The 18,525-nt window shown below is 35.9% G+C and overlaps 1 protein-coding gene across 1 annotated transcript; it reads right to left on the reverse strand.

The window, feature by feature from the left end:
* Positions 1 to 1,830: 1,830 nt before the first annotated feature.
* LOC113140615 (uncharacterized) lies at positions 1,831 to 17,943 on the reverse strand. Its single transcript, XM_026324523.2, has 18 exons — positions 17,766 to 17,943; positions 15,924 to 16,220; positions 15,458 to 15,742; positions 15,052 to 15,363; positions 14,585 to 14,896; positions 14,011 to 14,322; positions 13,544 to 13,855; positions 12,970 to 13,281; positions 12,503 to 12,814; positions 11,930 to 12,241; positions 11,078 to 11,389; positions 10,423 to 10,574; positions 6,474 to 6,603; positions 4,496 to 4,792; positions 4,280 to 4,324; positions 3,739 to 4,056; positions 2,881 to 3,032; positions 1,831 to 1,936 (listed from the first exon to the last, which is right to left on the reverse strand). Exons 2-18 carry the CDS (start codon positions 15,985 to 15,987, stop codon positions 1,922 to 1,924), a joined length of 3,954 nt encoding a protein of 1,317 aa, XP_026180308.1. The 5' UTR covers positions 15,988 to 16,220; positions 17,766 to 17,943; the 3' UTR covers positions 1,831 to 1,921.
* Between the last annotated feature and the right edge of the window lie 582 nt (positions 17,944 to 18,525).

Raw genomic sequence — 18,525 nt, forward strand, 5'->3', positions numbered from 1 at the left:
ATTTATCGTGGTGTAGAGACAGACTGTTTTTGTCTTGTCTTTGTGAAGATTTTTTTCTGCTACAGAAACTGAAACTGCATATCATCTAGTCATTACAACTGTTCCCACTAGATGGTAGTCTTCACATCTAGTCATTACAACTGTTACCACTAGATGGTAGTCTTCACATCTAGTCATTACAACTGTTCCCACTAGATGGTAGTCTTCACATCTAGTCATTACAACTGTTCCCACTAGATGGTAGTCTTCCCTAACTTTTCTCACTAACACACACTAACATATCAAGAAGCTGACTTTATAAAACACTGAAATTGTTGCTCAACTAGACTAAATTAAACAATTGTGTATGAAGGCCATAAAATACACAAGTTACATCTTTTCTGAATGAATAAACATCATCAGTACAATTGTATGAACACCTCACAGTGAAACTAAGAAATAACTATAAAAATCAATAAATTAATACATTTATTCAATGTTTAATAAAAACAGATTATTGATCAGCCCCTAATAATTCAAGCTGTGCAAAGGTCATTTCACACTAAAGGTAATTTTACAGGCTGCATTAGGGCAAACACAAAGATTTCTAAATACTTCTCATAACACTAAAATATTCATTTAATATATATATAATATAGACCCATAATCAGTTTTACAAATTGTGCAATGATTGTTTGTACTGTCACAATAACAGTACCACAGTTTAAGAAACTTAAGTTTGGGTAAATAAAGGCTGAAGAAGACAGAAGACACAAAAGAGTTTAGGTTAATTATTATCCTGGAATGTCACATATGCTTTGTTACAAAGCCATAAAGGTTATAAATATATTAGAATATGACATTTTAAATATGTTATGGTTAAAATGACTTATTTAAGCAACAAATAACACATGTAATGTCAATTTTACATGATACCGAAAATGTGAAGGTAAGGTATTCACATTTTTTCATATACTGGACAGTGGCCATGATTATTAAACAATTAGTTTTGCTTTTGTCTGAGAGGTTGTGTCTCTGCTGAATGGATGTGAACCATGTCATGCTTGGATAAATGCCGATATGCAAATATATACAGTGACAGATGTGTCTTTTGCTTTGAGGAAGTTTATTTATGGGTCTGATGGTTTCTATGAAGTTTCAGTGATGCAGGTGCAGTCTCAACTGTGCAGAAAGAGAAGTGTTTCTCTAAAGATGATATGTTTAGAAACACCAGGAAACTGAAAACCAACTGATAACAGAAGTTTACAGTACGTTGACTTGAAGTGCTGCCATTTACATGTTCTTAGATACTTGTGCTGTGAGTCAAAGGAAAACAAAATCCTAAAAAGTTTTATGTTTCTTACAAGTATGCTATTCCTTCTATTCATACTCTTTAATTTGTATGTATCTGTTTAAATCTTATCTATTGGAAGTATCATATCTGATGAGTCAATGATGAAAGCAAATATCAGAATCAGCTTTATTGACCAAGTATGTTGGACAAACAAGTAATTTGAATCCAGTAAAGCAGCTCACAGTGTGTTTTATAGTAAAAGAAAAACAAGTTATATCAATTTTGCATAAACATTTTGTGCAGAGAAAGATAATGACATGGACAACATAATGACCAAACATGAAAAGCAAAGATTTATTTGGTCTAATTCAATGCAAGTCATAAATTATGCAGAATACACCTTACATATCACATTAACACTTGAAGTTGATAATGATTTTTTCAAGTAAGATATCTTCTGTAATCATAATGTAACAGGGGGTGTATTTAGATAAAAAGTAAGATTTGCAGCTTTATTTTTATTGCACTACAGGTTAGAGAGAAATCAGTGAAGAATATTTAATTTAGAATATATCTTCATCTTTTTGAAGCTAAATAAAAAAGAAAAAAACGATTGAATTGATCTTTACTGCAGATCCATCCCATCCTTTAGTCTCTTTTCATCTGAAAAACAAGATTAAAAAATTAAAATATATATACAATAATATATGTTATTGTCAAATGCAAATTATTAAACTGTAGTATAGTTTGATTACTTTAACTTAGAGTTTCACCCAGTTAAAGACTGGACATCCAAATGACTGTGTGCAGTAAACTGTGTATGTCAGATCAGAAGGTTTGCAGTAGCTAACTGGTGTTGTATTACAGTTCTATTAAGTGTTGCACTGGTTGATAGATTCATAGAAATAGACTTATTAGTGAAAGATTATATCATGAATGGTATTTTTTTGGACGAAGTACAAACACGCCACTTCACCTTTCACTGATGTTGGCACATTTGTTTAATGTTACTTGACACAGATGAATGAATTTTATAGCCAACATTCTTCATAGGTTATTAATTAGTATAATTAGAATTTCGACTTATATGTTTTTTTCTGTTTAGAAAGGCTGTTTTTGCTAAAAGCGATTATTGTTCCGATACGACTTATAGTCCAGAAAATACAGTCCAGTACTTATTTTTTAGCTTTTTAATTCTTGTATAATTTTATTAAGATAAATAAATTCAGTCACTCATTTGGATTAAAAAGCTCTCCCTTATCTGAAACACATGTGCTACAGTCTGGGTATTACACAAATATGGAAAAGTTATCAGTCCCCCACCCAGAAAATCCCTAATATTCATATTAATGCAGTTTTGAGTTGTTTAATTGGACAATCTTTACCAGTGAGGATGGTGAGAAACTGTTACACCTGCACAAACACTACACAGTGATGAGTAGATCAAATTTGTCTCTGTTCATCTTTTTTATGTGACTTGCTATATTTCTTTTACTTGAAATATACTTGGTCATAACCCTTTTAAAGTTAAAGTGTACAGTATGTCCTTAGCAGCGCTCTTAGAACTTTAGACCTTATAGTGTAAGGGGAAAAGCCTGCATGTTTACCTTGACCAGGCTGAATATCATGCTATAGATGAAAGAGCATATGAAGAGGAATATGAAGGAGGAGGCTGTGGACCACAGACTGCTCAACTCATCTTCTTCAATGGACTGGTCTGTGCAGCTCAGAAAAGTCAGGTTTGACGCTGAAGGACAATCTGAGAAGGAAGGTATAGGTGGTTAGACACACAAGAGGTGTGTGTGTGTGTGTGCGTGTGTGCGTGTGTGTGTGTGTGTGTGTGTTAACAAAGGATTTTATTAATATAAATACAACTGTCTCTTAAATGAGTGGTTCTCAATCCTCGTGCTCAAGGACCCCTGCCCTGCTTGTTTTCCAACTATCACTTCCCTACTTACCGCTGATTACCTGAATCAGGTATATTCAGCCAATCAGAAGTGGGAGGGGCAGAGAAAACAAGCAGAGGGATTCTTGAGGACCAGGATTGAGAACCACTGTTTAAATACTCTGATAAAGTGGAATAGTGTATTTTTTATTGTGATCAAGTCATGTGGTTGTTCATTCAGTTGAAAGGTGTAAAGTTCAGTAAACTAACGTGAACCTTCACTGGAAACTCTTCATAAAGTGAGTGTTTGTATTTAATTGTGGTAAAAATCATCAACATTAACAAACATGTCTCCATGCAACATTTATTTAAAACAGCACACGTCTGAAGCTGTTGGACAATGTGACAAAGACAGAATGAAACAATACAAAGACAAAACAAAATCAACTTGTTGACTGAGATTTTTATAATAACAAAGACCGATGACATCACAGAGTGCACACAGAGACTGAATGACATGCGAGCACAAAATATCACATTTAAAACTGAATCTACTATTTGTCACATTCGTGTGAATTACCACTCTCCATAGACACTCCTCCTCTTGTCATTAAGGCCTTGTTTCCTCCAGCAGGCCCGGCGTGGCAGTGGAACGTTTTGTGCTTGTTGTCGTTCTTGTTTACCTTGGTTGTGTAAACACTTGTAACCAAGTAGCCGTTTTCAGTCTTCTGTGGGCTGAAGTTGATGCCGTTAACATAGTTGCCAGTATTACTTCCCTCATCTACTGACCAGACTATGTCATATGCCCCCTGTGAAGGTCCACAGCTGACCAGACAGACCAGAGTGACCTCAGGTGAGTTTTCCTCTGAGAAGATTTTGACTGCCACTTTTGCCACATCTGAAAGAGAAATTTGGTTTATCCTGGAGGTTCATATATCAGCCTTATATTTTATATTATTGTATGACGTAAATTCGCTGTCAAGTACAGAGCAGGTTACACAGTAAAATACTGTTCAACAATCAGGGAGAAGCAGAGTGACAGACAAAAGTATTTCCTAACATCTGGAAGTTCAATACAACAGTTTAAACAGTATTGTGTAATGATTGTATTAGCTCTCTACCTTTTTGGACATTTGTTGTAGTTACATGTGGAGGAATGGAGGACTCTAATCATGTGGAAAAAACAGCAGAGAATTATTTATTTCATAATGTGTAAGATAGAGGTGGGTAGACACAAAATCAAATCACAAAAATGTTAAAATGAAATAATAACAAGAAGAACAAGATGGTGCATGTATGCTCAGGCAAAAGAGAGTCATAAGATAAAACTCACGTACCCAAACTTTTCACTTCCACACTTTTAGTTTTTCCATCATGAGTCACAGAACAATTTAAAGGCATCCACGAGTTCCTCTCAGATTCTGGTACTTTAATCCAACTGACTCCGATGTATTTGTTGTTTTTCTGTGTGACAGTATGTTGTGCAGAAATTGGGCTGGTCTCACTGGATTTGAACCACTTGAAATCAAGACTCTTTGGGAAGAATTCATATGCAAGACAACCAACAGTGATTTCATTTCCAGACCAAGGTTTGCACTGAACCAAAGGGAAGAGAGTCGGTGATGCAGGTGTGCCTGTGAAAGACATTTATATATTTAAATTCATGTAAATCCAGAAAGACAATCAGTTATTTATCTGAGAAACTGATCACAGTTAAGGATTGGTTGAATCTTCAACATCAGAATTAAGAGACCCAAAGTGTTGAATTTTCAACAAATTAACATCATGAAATAAATGATCTAATCAGGACAACATACAGTATATAATAAAGCCATGATGTGGAATAATATTTTAAAACTCAGCTCACATGAAAAGTAGTTTTATATTTTTTATATTAATATTGATTTATGTTTAAATTTTATTCCAAATATTTACGTTTCAATATGTTCCCTTTACATTTTTTAAATTTCACAACACGACTTCCAGTGACTCTTTTATTTCGTAACAGTACGTTTCACAAAGTCTTTGTCTGGGAGGTGGAAATTGTGAGATAAAACGTGCTTGAATTAAATAAAAATAACCTGCAAACTACATTATTTGCATTTTAGGGTCATGCTATAAAACAAATCTGAGAATAAAGTCAGAATATTGTGATGATAAAGTCGTCGTCACTGACAGTGTCACTTGGCAAAGCCGAGCTACTGGAGAGAAACACTGTCCTGTTTTCACCTGTATAGATGCAACGTGTTGCACAGCCACCCAAGTGTCTGAATACTGATTAGAATTTAAAGTGTTGATGCATCAGAAGAGCAAGAATTTCCTTATTACTAAATTCTATCATAAAGTTATTAATTTATGAAATCCTCTACCTCAATTTGTAGGTTAACACTGAGTTGTGCTTCAAAAAAAGGCTACAAGTTGTTCCCCAGAGAAATCCGACCTATAGGCAATATTCTGACTTTAATCCCACAATATTTGATCAGAATTTAATTATTGTTTCAGCATGGTCTTAAAATGCTGATGGGGCCAAACATTGAGGAAAGATGGAATAATATGTAATCACCTGACTTATTTCTGAAATAATAATTACAGAAATGATCAACAGGTGAAAGTGAAGAGAGAAATCAGCTTAAAATGTCTTTGTAAAGAACTAAAAAATGATTTTCTTACTGATAGTTCTGTTTTGTCTCTTCAGCTCACAGATAAACAGACTGTAGCTGAGTGCAATAATACAGTCATCTCAAAATTTCCAACTGAAAAAGCAAAATTACTGCATCGTCTTGTGGTGCTAAGACCTTGATGTAAGAAATACAGTGAATTTATTTGAACCATGTCATATTAAATTTAATGATCGTTTTGTGCTTTGTTTTACAAAACATTTTTAAAGATAGAAAGTGAAATAACTGCTGAACAGAATTACAAAGTGTTTGTGAATTGATGATTACCAGTCATCATTTCATTACAATTAGATATTTTCTTTAAAATAGTTATTTTTTGTGGTTTTACAATATAAACTGTGCTTTGTTAAAATCATCTGTCTGCTCTGTTTTAGCTGCTCTGAGTGATCAGTACAAACTTAAATACGATCATGAGTTCAACTCTCTGAATGTCCACAAACACATTTTATCATGAAAAATAAACTGATCGCTGCAGATATTAAGTTTAAATGAGACTTACCTGAGGATACTGTGACTTCGGTCCCTTTGCCCCAGTAGTCAAAAGCATCACAGTGTTGTATCTCAATTCACTGCCTGAACAAAAACCTGAAAGACCCAGAAACACAATAAAATTTCTCAGTAAATGTATAAAATACACAGAAATCCTGGTACATATGATACCCCAGTGTCATCACGGCTCTCTGCAAGCTGCAGTCTTCAGTCGTCAGGCTGCTCATGTGCAGATACACCTGGTCCATGTTGTTGTCTCTGGAAATGGTGAAGCGGTTCTGGACAGACGTCGAATAAACTTTATTGCCTTTATTGGCAAATTGTTGTCGTCTGTCTCATCAGTGGTTTGATTTGTTGTCAGTGTGTGGTGACATAAATAAAGATGGAGGAGGTCAAGATTTGCATTGACTCCTCCTCAAAGGGAGGACACAGCTGAACTGTAGATATTTGGTGAAACTGATGATTTATTGTCCACAAGTTAACCCCATAACTGTATGTCAGGGAATGTTTCATATGATCTTTCAAAAGAATTTGTATAAAGTGTTTATCAATGTTAACGATATGAATTTAATAAAAGATTAATGTTCATCTGACATATGAACAGACAAACTTTGTTCAGGTAAGTTAAAATAAAATTCATTTTTATATCAGGACTGATTCTCACTGGTCAGCTTAATGGATGTGATGAAAACATTTCCTATGTTATGAATAATGTACAGTATTATTCTGATCATAAACAGAATAGTTTAAAAAAAACTTTTTTCATTATGATAAAAAAAGTAACTGAAATTTCCGATGCAGGTGCTTAAAATCTCTTAGCCGTTCATCCAACTGAAAGTGATGTTTCTGTGTATAAGAACAGATTTTAGGCCTCTAACTGTGACTACAAAGAATAAAAGGGTTATTATTTATGGTCGTGCAGAGACATTTATTTTGTCTTGTCCTTGTAATTATTGTGTTTCTGCTACAGAGAATCCAAGTCACCTAGTCTTTACAATAGTGGTTGACCAAGATGGATTTATGGGTTTTATGGCCCATACCAACCCTTAGAAATCAGGGCTATGTTGGACCAATTATCTTGTACCTGTTTTCAGTACCCATTGCTAGCAGTAAGTTACATGCTGGCTAAAGGCTTGTAATCAATAACATCACAGTTCCAAAGTACCATAACCTCTTAAGACCTGAGCTTTGGTTTGGCTTGCGTTTTAGATCTCTCCTAGCTATTTGGGGTTAGGTGGAACCAATAAATATAACAATCAGATATTATCTTTAAACATGAAACACTTGTAATTTGTGTACAACAGGCTTCAGTTACACAGAATTAAGTAAGGAAAGGCAAGGCACATTTATTTGTATAGCACCATTCATACACTACACTATTCAAAGTGCCAAAGTATTATGGTGCAGACAACAAAAAATGTGATGTCCAAGTATGTGGACGCCAGGTCCTAGGAGGTAAAAGGTTATTCACATTTTCTGTCTTAAAGTAAAGTCGTTATTTTCATAGTAAATAGTTTTTATAGGGCTTTGAAAAATAAGACCTTATTAGTTATATTGGATGTTGGCCATGATTTTGATCATTTAGTTTTGCCTTTGTCTGAGAGGTTGTGTCTCTGCTGAATGGATGTGAACCATGTCATGCTTGGATAAATGCCGATATGCAAATATATACAGTGACAGATGTGTCTTTTGCTTTGAGGAAGTTTATTTATGGGTCTGATGGTTTCTATGAAGTTTCAGTGGTGCAGGTGCAGTCTCAACTGTGCAGAAAGAGAAGTGTTTCTCTAAAGATGATATGTTTAGAAACACCAGGAAACTGAAAACCAACTGATAACAGAAGTTTACAGTACGTTGACTTGAAGTGCTGCCATTTACATGTTCTTAGATACTTGTGCTGTGAGTCAAAGGAAAACAAAATCCTAAAAAGTTTGTTTCTTACAAGTATGCTATTCCTTCTATTCATACTCTTTAATTTGTATGTAGGCTATCTGTTTAAATCTTATCTATTGGAAGTATCATATCTGATGAGTCAATGATGAAAGCAAATATCAGAATCAGCTTTATTGACCAAGTATGTTGGACAAACAAGTAATTTGAATCCAGTAAAGCAGCTCACAGTGTGTTTTATAGTAAAAAAAAAAAACTTATGAAAACATAAGAGACAAAAACAAGATATATCAAACAAACATAAATATACCCTTTAGAGTTGATGTCTGTCTCATCAGTGGTTTGGTTTGTTGTCAGTGTGTGGTGACATAAATAAAGATGGAGGTCAAGATTTGCATTGACTCCTGCTCAAAGGGAGGACACAGCTGAACTGTAGATATTTGGTGAAACTGATGGTTTATTGTCCACAAGTTAACCCCATAACTGTATGTCAGGGAATGTTTCATAAGATCTTTCAAAAGAATTTTTATAAAGTGTTTATCAATGTTAATGATATGAATTTAATAAAACATAAATGTTCATCTAACAATATTAATTAGTAATTATTATTAATAATTCACAATAGTAGTTTTATTAATAATTAGTAATAATTAATTATTATTAATTATTAAGTAATTATTAACATTATTTTCATAGTAAATAGTGTTTATAGGGCTTTGAAAAATAAGACCTTATTAGTTATATTGGATGTTGGCCATGATTTTGATCATTTAGTTTTGCCTTTGTCTGAGGGGCTGTGTCTCTGCTGAATGGATGTGAACCATGTCATGCTTGGATAAATGCCGATATGCAAATATATACAGTGACAGATGTGTCTTTTGCTTTGAGGAAGTTTATTTATGGGTCTGATGGTTTCTATGAAGTTTCAGTGGTGCAGGTGCAGTCTCAACTGTGCAGAAAGAGAAGTGTTTCTCTAAAGATGATATGTTTAGAAACACCAGGAAACTGAAAACCAACTGATAACAGAAGTTTACAGTACGTTGACTTGAAGTGCTGCCATTTACATGTTCTTAGATACTTGTGCTATGAGTCAAAGGAAAACAAAATCCTAAAAAGTTTTATGTTTCTTACAAGTATGCTATTCCTTCTATTCATACTCTTTAATTTGTATGTATCTGTTTAAATCTTATCTATTGGAAGTATCATATCTGATGAGTCAATGATGAAAGCAAATATCAGAATCAGCTTTATTGACTAAGTATGTTGGACAAACAAGTAAAATACCTTCTGTAATCATAATGTAACAGGGGGTCTATTTAGATAAAAAATTAACATTTACAGCTTTATTTTTATTTCACTACAGGTTACAGCGAAATCAGTGACTTACTGAAAAATATTTAATTTAGCATATATACATTGAATTAGGGATTATATTCATGTTTTTGAAACCAGATCAACTAATGAAAAACGATTGAATTGATCTTTACTGCAGATCCATCCCATCCTTTAGTCTCTTTTCATCTGAAAAACAAGATAAAAAAAAGTAAAATATACATACAATAATATATGTTATTGTCAAATGCAAATTATTAAACTGTGGTATAGTTTGATTGATTACTTTAACTTAGAGTTTCACCCAGTTAAAGACTGGACATCCAAATGACTGTGTGCAGTAAACTGTGTATGTCAGATCAGAAGGTTTGCAGTAGCTAACTGGTGTTGTATTATAGTTCTGTTAAGTGTTGAACTGGTTGATGGATTTTAATTTAATAACATTTTTAGCAAATTGCATAAAAATATTTATCTTTACTCAGTGACATAGTAACGGCCACTGACTATCATGTACTTGATTTTTTTTTTTTATTATTATTTTCTCTTGGATCATGTGCACTGCAATCTTGATATTTTACAAACGTGGAAACGTTATCAGTCCCTGACACAGAAAATCCCTAATATTCACATTAATGCAGTTTTAACTGGTTTCTTTGTTTAAACTATCAGCCCCAATCAAACACTATACAGTGATGAGCAGGTTATGTTTGTCTCCATGTGTTCATCTTTTTTATATGACTTGGCTTAAGTCTTTCACATGCAGTGTAATTAGTCATAACCTTTGTAAAGTGAAAATGTACAGTATATGCTTTATTATATCTTATAGGCTTTAGACCTTTTTAGTGTCACTGAAATGCAGAAAAAGCCTGCATGTTTACCTTGACCAGGCTGAATATCATGCTATAGATGAAAGAGCATATGAAGAGGAATATGAAGGAGGAGGCTGTGGACCACAGACTGCTCAACTCATCTTCTTCAATGGACTGGTCTGTGCAGCTCAGAAAAGTCAGGTTTGACGCTGAAGGACAATCTGAGAAGGAAGGTATAGGTGGTTAGACACACAAGAGGTGTGTGTGTGTGTGTGTGTGTGTGTGTGTGTGTGTTAACAAAGGATTTTATTAATATAAATACAACTGTGATGAAGTGGAATAGTGTATTTTTTATTGTGATCAAGTCATGTGGTTGTTCATTCAGTTGAAAGGTGTAAAGTTCAGTAAACTAACGTGAACCTTCACTGGAAACTCTTCATAAAGTGAGTGTTTGTATTTAATTGTGGTAAAAATCATGAACATTAACAAACATGTCTCCATGCAACATTTATTTAAAACAGCACACGTCTGAAGCTGTTGGACAATGTGACAAAGACAGAATGAAACAATACAAAGACAAAACAAAATCAACTTGTTGACTGAGATTTTTATAATAACAAAGACCGATGACATCACAGAGTGCACACAGAGACTGAATGACATGTGAGCACAAAATATCACATTTAAGACTGAATGTACTATTTGTCACATTCGTGAGAGTTACCCCTGTGTGTAGTTGCTGTTTTTGATGCCACTGATGCCCTGTCTCTTCCAGCAGACCAGGCGTGGCAGTGGAACGTTTTGTTGTCGTTCTTCTTGGTTGTGTAAACACTTGTAAATAAGTAGCCATTTGCAGTTTTCTGTGGGCTGAAGTTGATGCCATCAACATAGTTGCCAGTATTACGTCCCTCATCTACTGACCAGGCTATGTAGTAATCCTGCTGCAAAGGACCAGAGCTGACCACACACACCAGAGTGACGTCAGCTGACTTTTCCTCTGAGACGATGTTGACGTCCACATGTGCCTGTTGTCCAGCTGAAAGAAAAACTTGGTTTACCATGAAGGTTCATATATCAGCCTTATCCATCCATCCATCTTCTATACCCGCTTTTCCTGTTCAGGGTCACAGGGATCCACTGGAGCCTATCCCAGCTCTCTCTCAGGTGGAAGGCAGGGGTACACCCTAGACAGGTCACCAGTCTGTCGCAGGGCCACATATAGACACACAAAGACAGACAACCTCACACACTCACACTCACTCCTACGGGCAATTTTAGAGTCACTAATCAACCTGACATACATGTTTTTGGACTGTGGGAGGAAACCGGAGTACCCGGAGTAAACCCACGCAAGCACAGGGAGAACATGCAAACTCCACACAGAAAGGCCGGGATGCGAACCCACAACCTTCTTGCTGGGAGGCAACAGTGCTAACCACTCAGCCACCATGCTGCCCTATCAGCCTTATATTTTCTATAATTCTATGACATGTTGTGTAAATTGACCGTCTAGCACAGAGCAGGTTATGCAGCACGTTACTTTTATACAATCCATCTAAATCACTCAGTGACCTACCTGCTTTGTGGACAGTCAGCTCTTGGATAACTGGTGTCATATTTTCACTGCTGGCAGAACAGCAGACTTTGTTGACTGTCTTCCAGTCACTGTAACTACGAGTCAGTGTGCTGGTTTTATTGTGGTGACGGCCTTCAGACTTTGTTTGATCATTAATGTTGCTGGTCACTGATTGTCCATCAATTTCCCATGTGATTGTAGTTTTATCTACAATGCTCTTGTCCTGTCCAGTGACGACACACTCCAGCTCTACCTGGTTGTTGATGAATATTTTTTTGGGACTTGGTTGGTTCAGTGTCACAGTGACAGGAACTATATGAGGGACAGACAAAAGTGTTTCTTAATATGTGGAAGTTCAATGCAACAGTAGAAACAGTCAGCACACGTCAGAACAATGTGACAAAGACAGAATGAGACAATATGATAATAAAACAAAATCAACTTGTTGACTGAGATTTTTATAATAACAAAGACCGATGAATCACAGAGTGCACACAGAGACTGAATGACATGCGAGCACAAAATATCACATTTAAAACTGAATCTACTATTTGTCACATTCGTGAGAGTTACCCCTGTGTGTAGTTGCTGTTTTTGATGCCACTGATGCCCTGTCTCTTCCAGCAGACCAGGCGTGGCAGTGGAACGTTTTGTTGTCGTTCTTCTTGGTTGTGTAAACACTTGTAAATAAGTAGCCATTTGCAGTTTTCTGTGGGCTGAAGTTGATGCCATCAACATAGTTGCCAGTATTACGTCCCTCATCTACTGACCAGGCTATGTAGTAATCCTGCTGCAAAGGACCAGAGCTGACCACACACACCAGAGTGACGTCAGCTGACTTTTCCTCTGAGACGATGTTGACGTCCACATGTGCCTGTTGTCCAGCTGAAAGAAAAACTTGGTTTACCATGAAGGTTCATATATCAGCCTTATATTTTCTATAATTCTATGACATGTTGTGTAAATTGACCGTCTAGCACAGAGCAGGTTATGCAGCACGTTACTTTTATACAATCCATCTAAATCACTCAGTGACCTACCTGCTTTGTGGACAGTCAGCTCTTGGATAACTGGTGTCATATTTTCACTGCTGGCAGAACAGCGGACTTTGCTGACTGTCTTCCAGTCACTGTAACTACGAGTCAATGTGCTGACTTTGTTGTGGTGACGGCCTTCAGACTTTGTTTGATCATTAATGTTGTTGGTCACAGATTGTCCATCAATTTCCCATGTGATTGTAGTTTTATCTACAATGTTCTTGTCCTGTCCAGTGACGACACACTCCAGCTCTACCTGGTTGTTGATGAATATTTTTTTGGAACTTGGTTGGTTCAGTGTCACAGTGACAGGAACTATATGAGGGACAGACAAAAGTGTTTCTTAATATGTGGAAGTTCAATGCAACAGTAGAAACAGTCAGCACACGTCAGAACAATGTGACAAAGACAGAATGAGACAATACAAAGACGAAACAAAATCAACTTGCTGACTGATATTTTTATTATAACAAAGACAGATGACATCACAGAGTGCACACAGAGACTTAATGACATGCGAGCACAAAATATCACATTTAAAACTGAATCTACTATTTGTCACATTCGAGAGAGTTACCCCTGTGTGTAGTTGCTGTTTTTGATGCCACTGATGCCCTGTCTCTTCCAGCAGACCAGGCGTGGCAGCTGAACGTTTTGTTGTCGTTCTTCTTGGTTGTGTAAACACTTGTAAATAAGTAGCCATTTGCAGTTTTCTGTGGGCTGAAGTTGATGCCATCAACATAGTTGCCAGTATTACGTCCCTCATCTACTGACCAGGCTATGTAGTAATCCTGCTGCAAAGGACCAGAGCTGACCACACACACCAGAGTGACGTCAGCTGACTTTTCCTCTGAGACGATGTTGACTTCCACATGTGCCTGTTGTCCAGCTGAAAGAAAAACTTGGTTTACCATGAAGGTTCATATATCAGCCTTATATTTTCTATAATTCTATGACATGTTGTGTAAATTGACCGTCTAGCACAGAGCAGGTTATGCAGCACGTTACTTTTATACAATCCATCTAAATCACTCAGTGACCTACCTGCTTTGTGGACAGTCAGCTCTTGGATAACTGGTGTCATATTTTCACTGCTGGCAGAACAGCGGACTTTGCTGACTTTCTTCCAGTCACTGTAAGTACGAGTCAATGTGCTGACTTTGTTGTGGTGACGGCCTTCAGACTTTGTTTGATCATAAATGTTGTTGGTCACAGATTGTCCATCAATTTCCCATGTGATTGTAGTTTTATCTACAATGTTCTTGTCCTGTCCAGTGACGACACACTCCAGCTCTACCTGGTTGTTGATGAATATTTTTTTGGAACTTGGTTGGTTCAGTGTCACAGTGACAGGAACTATATGAGGGACAGACAAAAGTGTTTCTTAATATGTGGAAGTTCAATGCAACAGTAGAAACAGTCAGCACACGTCAGAACAATGTGACAAAGACAGAATGAGACAATACAAAGACGAAACAAACTCAACTTGCTGACTGATATTTTTATTATAACAAAGACCGATGACATCACAGAGTGCACACAGAGACTGAATGACATGCGAGCACAAGATATCACATTTAAGACTGAATCTACTATTTGTCACATTCGAGAGAGTTACCCCTGTGTGTAGTTGCTGTTTTTGATGCCACTGATGCCCTGTCTCTTCCAGCAGGCCAGGCGTGGCAGTGGAACGTTTTGTTGTCGTTCTTCTTGGTTGTGTAAACACATGTAAATAAGTAGCCATTTGCAGTTTTCCGTGGGCTGAAGTTGATGCCATCAACATAGTTGCCAGTATTACGTCCCTCATCTACTGACCAGGCTATGTAGTAATCCTGCTGCAAAGGACCAGAGCTGACCACACACACCAGAGTGACGTCAGCTGACTTTTCCTCTGAGACGATGTTGACTTCCACATGTGCCTGTTGTCCAGCTGAAAGAAAAACTTGGTTTACCATGAAGGTTCATATATCAGCCTTATATTTTCTATAATTCTATGACATGTTGTGTAAATTGACCGTCTAGCACAGAGCAGGTTATGCAGCACGTTACTTTTATACAATCCATCTAAATCACTCAGTGACCTACCTGCTTTGTGGACAGTCAGCTCTTGGATAACTGGTGTCATATTTTCACTGCTGGCAGAACAGCGGACTTTGTTGACTGTCTTCCAGTCACTGTAAGTACGAGTCAATGTGCTGACTTTGTTGTGGTGACGGCCTTCAGACTTTGTTTGATCATTAATGTTGTTGGTCACAGATTGTCCATCAATTTCCCATGTGATTGTAGTTTTATCTACAATGTTCTTGTCCTGTCCAGTGACGACACACTCCAGCTCTACCTGGTTGTTGATGAATATTTTTTTGGGACTTGGTTGGTTCAGTGTCACAGTGACAGGAACTATATGAGGGACAGACAAAAGTGTTTCTTAATATGTGGACGTTCAATGAAACAGTAGAAACAGTGTTGTATAATGTTTGTAGCAGCCTTTTACCTTTTGGGACAGTTTTTGTATATGTCCTTTCCTCGTGGTTCACCTCACAGGTGTAAACATCATCGTTGGCCCATTCTGTGTTCTTGACGTTCAGCATACTGACAGCTGAATATGTTTGTCCAGTTTTTTGTGGGGCCCAATTTAGGCCACCAGTCATTTCATTTCCATTCTTTTTCCATTTGACTGACAATTCTTTTGGAGAAAAGTTCCCAATTGTACACACGAAATTCTGAGTATCTCCTCTTGGCTCAGATAATAGACTCACATGTGGAGGAATGGAGGGCGCTAATGTGGCAGAAAAAGCAGAGAATTATTAATTTCATATTTTGAGAAATAAATATCAAATGCCAGATTGACGGAGGAAAATATGAAGAATAGAAAAAACTAAACATGATTAATAAGATGAATAAGATGATTCATGTGTGCTCAGGCAAAAGAGAGTCATGATAAGATAAAAATCACATACCAAAACTTATCACTTCCACAGTTTTAGTCTTTCGATCATGAGTCACAGAACAATTGAAAGACATCCACGAGTTCCTCTCAGATTCTGGTACTTTAATCCAACTGACTCCGATGTATTTGTTGTTTTTCTGTGTGACAGTATGTTGTGCAGAAATCAGGCTGGTCTGACTGGATTTGGACCACTTGAAATCAAGACTCTTTGGGAAGAATTCATATGCAAGACAACCAACAGTGATTTCATTTCCAGACCAAGGTTTACACTGAACCAAAGGGAATAGAGTCGGTGATGCAGGTGTGCCTGTGAAAGACATTTATATATTTAAATTCATGTAAATCCAGAAAGACAATCAGTTATTTATCTGAGAAACTGATCACAGTTAAGGATTGGTTGAATCTTCAACATCAGAATTAAGAGACCCAAAGTGTTGAATTTTCAACAAATGAACATCATGAAATAAATGATCTAATCAGGACAACATACAGTATATAATAAAGCCATGATGTGGAATAATATTTTAAAACTCAGCTCACATGAAAAGTAGTTTTATGTTTTTAATATTAATATTGATTTATGTTTAAATTTTATTCCAAATATTTACGTTTCCATATGTTCCCTTTACATTTTTTAAATTTCACAACACGACTTCCAGTGACTCTTTTATTTCGTAACAGTACGTTTCACAAAGTCTTTGTCTGGGAGGTGGAAATCGTGAGATAAAATGTGCTTGAATTAAATAAAAATAACCTGCAAACTACATTATTTGCATTTTAGGGTCATGCTATAAAACAAATCTGAGAATAAAGTCAGAATATTGTGACGATAAAGTCGTCGTCACTGACAGTGTCACTTGGCAAAGCCGAGCTACTGGAGAGAAACACTGTCCTGTTTTCACCTGTATAGATGCAACGTGTTGCACAGCCACCCAAGTGTCTGAATACTGATTAGAATTTAAAGTGTTGATGCATCAGAAGAGCAAGAATTTCCTTATTACTAAATTCTATCATAAAGTTATTAATTTATTAAATCCTCTACCTCAATTTGTAGGTTAACACTGAGTTGTGCTTCAAAAAAAGGCTACAAGTTGTTCCCCAGAGAAATCCGACCTATAGGCAATATTCTGACTTTAATCCCACAATATTTGATCAGAATTTAATTATTATTGTTTCAGCATGGTCTTAAAATGCTGATGGGGCCAAACATTGAGAAAAGATGGAATAATATGTAATCACCTGACTTATTTCTGAAATAACAATTACAGAAATGATCAACAGGTGAAACTGAAGAGAGAAATCAGCTTAAAATGTCTTTGTAAAGAACTAAAAAATGATTTTCTTGCTGATAGTTCTGTTTTGTCTCTTCAGCTCACAGATAAACAGACTGTAGCTGAGTGCAATAATACAGTCATCTCAAAATTTCCAACTGAAAAAGCAAAATTACTGCATCGTCTTGTGGTGCTAAGACCTTGATGTAAGAAATACAGTGAATTTATTTGAACCATGTCATATTAAATTTAATGATGGTTTTGTGCTTTGTTTTACAAAACATTTTAAAGATAGAAAGTGAAATAACTGCTGAACAGAATTACAAAGTGTTTGTGAATTGATGATTACCAGTCATCATTTCATTACAATTAGATATTTTCTTTAAAATAGTTATTTTTTGTGGTTTTACAATATAAACTGTGCTTTGTTAAAATCATCTGTCTGCTCTGTTTTAGCTGCTCTGAGTGATCAGTACAAACTTAAATACGATCATGAGTTCAACTCTCTGAATGTCCACAGACACATTTTATCATTAAAAATAAACTGATCGCTGCAGACATTAAGTTTAAATGAGACTTACCTGAGGATACTGTGACTTCGGTCCCTTTGCCCCAGTAGTCAAAGTAATCACAGTGTTGTATCTCAATTCACTGCCTGAACAAAAACCTGAAACACCCAGAAACACAATAAAATTTCTCAGTAAAAGTATAAAATACACAGAAATCCTGGTACATATGATACCCCAGTGTCTTCGCATCACCATGTGTTTTTATTTTAAATCTTAATCAGTTCTTAAATTTAAGAATCACTACAAAGTTACTTTTACAGCTGTTCATCAACTGTGACTCAAAACTACAAATTTACCAACTTTTCAACAATAATCTGCTTTTTAAAAACATTAAACACAAAAATTATCTCACATCCAAATAGGAAAAATGTTTATCCTGTCCTCATTTTTATCACAAGGATGGAAGAATGTGAAATTTCTGCTCTTAGGTTTTTGTATGGAAGTTTATCTGAGTGCCACCCCAGTATCACAGTGATACAGCCTGATACAAAAACCAAAACCTAATTGATGAAGTGTAGAGTAAAGGGACCTATAGTGACAGCAGTGGGTAAAAATAAAACTAAAATTCTCATCAACAATAACATATATAAGACTATAGGTTTGCAAATTTTTTTATAAGTTTAGATTTAGACAAAATTATTTTAATCCACAAGGAAAATTTCTTGGTCACAGTAGCTCAGTTACACACAAAACACTCTTGAAAACACTATACAAAGTTAAGATAAAAAGTAACAGATAAAAAATAAGGTAAATATAATAGTATCATATGTCA

Source organism: Mastacembelus armatus, chromosome 8 (assembly GCF_900324485.2).
Source record: "Mastacembelus armatus chromosome 8, fMasArm1.2, whole genome shotgun sequence".
NCBI classification, from domain to species: domain Eukaryota; kingdom Metazoa; phylum Chordata; class Actinopteri; order Synbranchiformes; family Mastacembelidae; genus Mastacembelus; species Mastacembelus armatus.